At 37.2% G+C, this 7,189-nt stretch overlaps 1 protein-coding gene across 1 annotated transcript in view; it reads left to right on the forward strand.

Annotated features, from left to right (window-relative positions):
* The window catches only part of LOC136826514 (uncharacterized), an 11,699-nt gene extending 5,297 nt beyond the window's left edge, over positions 1-6,402 (forward strand). Inside the window, exon 2 of the mRNA XM_067083700.1 lies at positions 1,319-6,402. Coding sequence (XP_066939801.1) covers positions 1,319-3,429 — 2,111 coding nt within the window. The 3' untranslated portion in view covers positions 3,430-6,402. The remainder of the gene's footprint in view (positions 1-1,318) is intronic.
* Positions 6,403-7,189: the final 787 nt, after the last annotated feature.

Here is a 7,189-nt window from a genome sequence, read left to right on the forward strand (position 1 = left end):
TACCCTGAAGGAAGGAACAAGTTCCGAAAGTCTTGGCTGCAACATAAAACATCAAAAGTACAGGGCACATAGTTATCAAGTAAATTACGTTGACGCAGGGTTTTCTGATTTAAAAAGGTTCGGTTCCTCCAGAATTTTTTATTTATTTGATTATTTCTCTGAGTGCGAGTAAGGTTTTCAACTAACCGTATCACTGTAACTGATGTGAGGAAAAAATGTCACCTTCCCAGATTTCCTCATTAGTGAAAGGAAAGTGTCATTTCTGTTACTTATTTGTTATCATGCGTACGGAAGACAGACCTCTGTTTTCATTTTTCAGACAATAATAAATGCTTATAGTGTACCGGAAATTGCCCAAATAATGCAGTGTAATGTTTAATCACTTTGCTTGCAGTTTATTCATTACGCCAGTTTAGTGAACATATATGAAAACTTGAGGTCGCATGTCATTCGTGTTATAATTTATTTACATAGAAAAATCTTATGGGTCACTGACAAAATTTAAGTGAACGAAAAACTACCTAATGGTGAAAGAGCTTGCATAAAAAAAAAAAACTTCGCAATGGACTGGCATGAATCCTACGGGTTTATGTTATAACTTTAAAACTAAGAAAATCACACTTAGAAAATGTAGGTCAGATATTGATCTCCGAATATGCAGATGCTCGTTTCTATGACTCTCTCTCTCTCTCTCTCTCTCTCTCTCTCTCTCTCTCTCTCTCTCTCTCTCTCTCTCTCTCTACACATATACACAATCAGCTTCTCAGACCACATAAACAATGCAAACTTACTAGCAGATAAGGAATCATACATAGGACCGACACATACCAATGAAAACAAACATGATATGGAATAATGGAAAAATTGAGAACAAATGATTAAGGATAATATGGGCAGTAATAATAATCATATGGTAGTATACTTTGCAACAAATCATAAACAATATCAGGAATAGGATAAATTTCCGTATATGATGATGAAAACTGGTAGAAGAGTATTAGTGTTACAAGACACCTAAAATTTGGCAAATTTGAAGATGAATTTATTAAATGTCACCAAAGACACATTTCAGAAGGAGCCCAATGAATCTCCGAAGTGATGCAGCATCCTTCGATATCCCACTACTCAGTTCAAAAGTATCAAAACCTTAAATGTGTGAAACAGTCTTCTTAGCAACGATATAGCTGTTATTTAATTGTTTAAGTTATTAAGTAACGTTAAGTTTAAGTTATAGAACTCATTATCTATTAACTATGAATTAATTTTGTCTGCTAATTACGTTATATAGATTTCTACTGATCAAAGTTCTTTATTTCAGATTTCACAGCAAGCATCGGGGTACTGTCTACAAGAAGCTTTGTTGATGAGGAAATGCTCATTGCTGCTGAACATGTCCTGAAAAGACACAAAACCACACATGGCCAACCAAATGTGCAGATGAGGTTAGCTTTCACAGATACTACAGCTTCGAACATTCTGAAAGCCTTTGATAATCTCTGGAATGAAGGAATCAGAGTTTTCCTCATAGGAGGAGGTGATGATGAAGTGACTACAGTGCTGTGCCAGTATCTAGAGAAATCTGGCAAATCAGCCCATATATTTTCCCCAGCAGCCTTCAAGACTGATAGTCATTGTCCTCATCTCAACTCTCTGTACCCTAACCATGGAGCCCTTATTGCAGCGGAAATAGCTCGAATTAAGGAAAACGGCATTACAAGGGTGATTCCTATAGTGGGGAAGGATGAGATGAATTTGGTATCCGATTTAATACCCATGGGTGTGGCACAGGGACTGAAAATAGAAGCTCCTTTCTTGGTACAGAGCCATAACTCGTCCCTATCAAAACTTCAGCAGATATTACAGCAATATCCAAGAGCGGGAGTTTGGCTTTCACTGGGACATGATTTGCCTCAGCTGTTATTAATTATAGGGCAAATTCTCAAGGGGCACCTAGTCATAGTACACTCACATCCCAACGAACTTTCAAAACTTCTGAGAAACCCTGAAGCTCGGAGAATGGCAGAAGTAAATGCAATTTGTACCACAGAATGGGCTGGATCCTCCGAGGTCAACACGGTTGCTCGTCGTCGCCTCTTGGCATCCTTACAATTGAAGGACCCTTTAATAGGAGCACTGGCATATGATGCATCTTCCCTAGCCCTTTCTGAAGTTATTCGACAGTACAGAAATGAAAATCAACTCCCAAGGTCAGAAGCAAATGAGATTCTATATACACGAATAATTACACCAGGAGGTATTCCAGGTAACACAATGATGGGCTTTATTGTGTGGAAGAGACTAGTTTTGGAAAAACTTATAGGAAAACAAGTTTTGCAAGACTCTCCTTGGCTCTCAGAGGGGTTGATAGGTGTTAGAAGTAGAGGAGGGAAGCAGTGGTCAGTGATTCACAAAACCCACTTCCCAGTTAATATTATAGAAAAAGAAGAGCTGAAAGCACTGGCTGAGAAAGGGAAATGTTCTGGTGAACTTTGGGTTAAAGTTACAGCATATGATCCACTTAGCCATAGGCCAATCGCGGCTTCGTGGGACCTGTCGGCTGCTCCTGAAGTAATGTTATTGCCCAATGGGTCTCCTAATGGTTTTACCTTCCAAACCTGGTGCAAAAATGTACAAGAAACCCAGGTTCTAGAATTTGGATGTCAAGGAGCAACTTCACATAATGAATCTCTGGTATGTCTCACAGTGCTAGACGGCCCATTAAGACGTCGATCCATTCGTAGTACCATAAGGAAATATGGTTACCCTATCCATCGTAAAAAATACCCGCCTCGTCATCAAAATCAAAATAATGTTGATCCTTTCTCTTCTGCTTTCAAATCGGTAGAAAAGATTCTGAAAGACAAGGAATTCAATAGTTTAATTCCTCAAATTGGTGGCTGTCTAGGAGCTTCAGGAGGCTGTTCACTCTGCTTCTTCTACATTCTCCTCACCGATGTTGGCGTAAGTCCTGGAGTGTGTTTTGGTGCTTGTGCTGTAGCAGTTGGTGGCTCATGTTCCACTCTGCTCTCAAGAGGAGTTCAATATCACCTCGACCATTCTGTGATCTGTACAGAACTTTTCACACAAGGTCGCATATCTCTTTCATCGTATATGGCTGATGCAACATATGGGTCTCGCCTTGCCACTACAAATCCGAAGGCACTGCTCGGGTACAGAACTCTAGCCGCCCCTTTAGTAGCCATCATGCAGGTCTCTCCTGCAGTCACCTCTGTCGTGGAAGCCGCTGCACAGCCTTGGTTAAGGCACATGGAGCATGAGGAAGGTTTAAGACCTGATGACGATGCCATTGGAAGGATAATGACTCACGTTGGTTTACCTGTTTGTTGTGTGGTGGCTACAGTATTAGATCACATCGATACAATTGCTTTCGTTACTTTAGTGGCTATTCTCAGAAAAGCAAGAACTTGAACATCGTGGTAAGCTGATTTCAAGATCACTCTGTAAAATGACTACATATGTTAGTTTTAACAGTGTTTTCCTAGATGTCATTCTAGGAATATTTATCCAAAGAAAACTTCCAGCATTAAGTGTATAACATTTTGTGTGTTGGATGGGTGGCATTGGGTGTTTGTGAGAAACACTGGACACTTACTTTATCATCATAAAATATCACTGGCATTTTCATGACATATGTCAAGAAAAATTCTGCGTAACAACATACCCACATGGCCAGTGCCACTAACGTCCAATATGCTCAGGTAAATCTTGTGATATGCGTCGCATGAGCGACCAAGTGCTGTACAAAATAAGGAGTAGCTAGTGTTAAGGAAACGTCCTTAAGCCTGAGACATTCAGTCCGAGCACGAAGCAATAGTTTTGTATACACAGTCTGTTCCGCTTAAGAAGCGGCGCCTTTGTTCTATAACTTTGGGTCTCATCTGCCATGATGATAGTCTACCTAATTTCATAATGTCAACTGCCATTTCACACACGCCTGTCGCTGTCATCATAATAGCGGCAGCTCAAATGAGAACATCATATTTCTGATCCTATGCGAGTTTTGCGTAGTGGCATCGACTGAACTCATTCCAGAAGTGAAGCTTGTTGTCTCACGTTGCGACAAGTTATATTTGCATACAATGTATGTTGGGAAGAGATTTCCTGTATTCCTTGATTATGTCGACGACTTTTGCATTCCGGAAAACATGTTCATTACCGTTTATAGAGACTTACAATGGATGCCACCCAACCAGGAGTATCGGGCTGGATGTACGCCTGTGGCATTTTACCTCGGAGGCGACCAAATGTTGTGTATTTATTTATTGTTAAACTGCGCTGTTGTTGATATTGCTAAATGTTTGTAAATGTCAGTGTTATGATTAAGAGATCTATACCAAATAGTATTACTTTTGTATCTTTCATGCATGTATGTATGTATGTATGTAAATACGTAACTCTTATGTATTGGGTTACTGATCTTAGTAATTTGTAGAGATGATTTTCGGTGTATATAAGTTTAGGTAAGAAATTGGACATGAATACGCCTGTAGTTGTGTTTATACGCGCAGAATGAATACATAATTGAACATATTTGCCTGTGTAAAAACATGAAAATTCATTAATGTCAAAACTATCTGATGAATTGAGTTTGCAAGTACACGTTGGAATTCCTTCCGCAACCCGCATACATGAATTGAATAGATAGGAAATTTAGAATACAGCATATGATATACAACTATTCCATGGAAAACTTAAGAGTGCTCTCTCTCTCTCTCTCTCTCTCTCTCTCTCTCTCTCTCTCTCAACCTTATTTTTTTCAGTTACTCCTCAACAAAACCTTTTTTTGTGAAACCTACTTTGTTGTGTCGGAATACTTGTTTATCATTACAACTATACTGTTGAATTTAAAAATGTTGTTACTCTTAATAAAAGATATATCAATATTTTCGGGCCATAAGAGTTGTCTAGACTTACGGAAAAAAGGGAAAATATGAAATCTACATTTCATTACGCGGTAGATTAAAATGTCAGCCATTCAGTTATTGTTGTAATAGCGCAGCCACCGTCTTCTTCAGAGTCTGAACGTTTAAGTTAACGTTTTCGTATCACAAACCAAGTGAGTGATTTCTTAACGTTTCTCCCATTTAAGACCCAAAAAAAGGTCGTCAGATACACCTCTTGATTAATGGCTAAGGAAAACCTGGGGCTCATATTAAATGAACAGCGTATAAACTTCTTTGTCAAGCGTAGGAGATGTAGATCATTCAAAGACAGTAGATCCCTTTATCAACCGGGGCTCTAGTCAGTTTTCTTCTTTTTTCATTCCTTTTTCTCTTTCCCTGGTACGGAGTAGACATTACTTAAGATTCTTTGCAGCGTCCGTTCCCCTAGCTGCAACTCCTTCCATTCCTTTTACTATGCTTCCGTTCATATTTTCATCCTTCCATTTTACTTTCCACCCACTGCCAGCATTTGAGTCAATATTATTTTCAGCGCCGAGAGATCTCATAGTTACCAGCGCTCAGCCTTTGGCCTAAATTCCATAATCCAGTCCAGTCCTTTCCTCTTTCTTCACTATTCCAGTGCATTCCATGGAAGCTCGTTGAGGGAGGTTAATAAATAGTAAGGTTAATAGAGAGTAAACAGAAATAATAATAGTCACATTGCTTTAGACTAAATGCTAAGATCACTATGCCCAACGCTGAATGGAAAAGAATGAAAATATCCGTTCATATTTTGTTGATACTTTGTAAATACTGGTTATATCTGTTACCGTTTGGAAAGATTTATGTTTTTGTTTATTGTTTATGTATATATTGTTGTTTTACCAGTTATTTGGAATGTAATCTGAAATTTCCGTTATGCTTGGCAGTCTCAAAACAGGCGGGAATTTCTCTGTAGTTGTTGTAAATATTTTTGTAATAGTGTCGGTTTAGATTTTTTGTTTTTATCTGGTTAACCAAAGTTTATTTGTTAAATATTTATGAATTTATTTATCTCAATATTTATGCATGTCTTTGCTGAAGTTATTGTTAAAGTCACGTACGTTGTACGTTTTATTTATGTACCGTTCTTGTCTTAACATTGTGATTTAATAGTAAGCCTATATTTTTCTATGTTATGTTACATTAGGGTTATTTTCTAAGGACCTTTATATTTCACCAGCGTTTGGCTGAGTGACATATTTCACTAATTATCCTCAAATGGATTTACATTTACTTTTGTTTTTCGGTACCGAATTTTGAAAACAATTTGTCTCACAGGCTGTGTTTTGTTTACAGTTTTTAATCGAAATTCAAAGCTTCAAGAGACCCAAATTTCTCTAATGGGAAGAAATGGTTGTGGATGTAATTTCTTGGGAGAGAGAGAACTTTTCAAAGTTGTTCATGTTATGTCATTTTACTTTTGAAGGAAATAAAAAAGTCTCATCAGCAGCTAAAAGTGGTTTCATTATATTTAAAAAGATTTCGTTTATTGCACTTGCTCGTTGATTCTTATACATTATTAGGGCAATCTCATGTGTAAGGATGCATTTTGTTACCATTATATTATGATGGCTACTGTTCATAATTACCTTGCATAATTACCTAATTACACTTTGACCTCTACAGATATCATTAGTAATACACTTTGACCCATACAGATATCATTAGTAACATTCATACAAGCGGTTCTATGATGGCAATACCTAAGTTTGAAAATGGCGTTTCGTATTTATATTATTTGAATATCTTTATTCTTTTTATATCAGACCAAAATCCATTAAGAAAATCACGATTTCAGTTTCGAAACCCTGAGGCTTGCAGCATCTTTAAACAGAATATTGTCTCGTAAATCTGCTTTCACAGATTCAGAAGGTGTCTGCTGCACGCAGAGTCTATAGCAGGTGTTGCGAGGCGTGGTAGTCAGCAATGTTTTTATATCACGGAAGTAATAAGCAGTGCTTTTAACGTCTCTAACCCCAAATGCATATATGAGTATGTTTATACATGATATATTGTATATATATATGTATATATATGTATATATAAATGAGGAGTATTTGCGTCTGTATAGCATTATGCACATACATACATACATTTAGACATACACACTCATATACTGTATATATATACATTTATATAATATATATTAATATATATTTATATATACATAAATAATACATACATTTAGACATACACACACACATATGTATGTGTGTGCATGTGTGTATATCTAAATATATGTA

The sequence above is a fragment of the Macrobrachium rosenbergii genome, chromosome 3 (genome assembly GCF_040412425.1).
Source record: "Macrobrachium rosenbergii isolate ZJJX-2024 chromosome 3, ASM4041242v1, whole genome shotgun sequence".
Lineage (NCBI taxonomy): Eukaryota > Metazoa > Arthropoda > Malacostraca > Decapoda > Palaemonidae > Macrobrachium > Macrobrachium rosenbergii.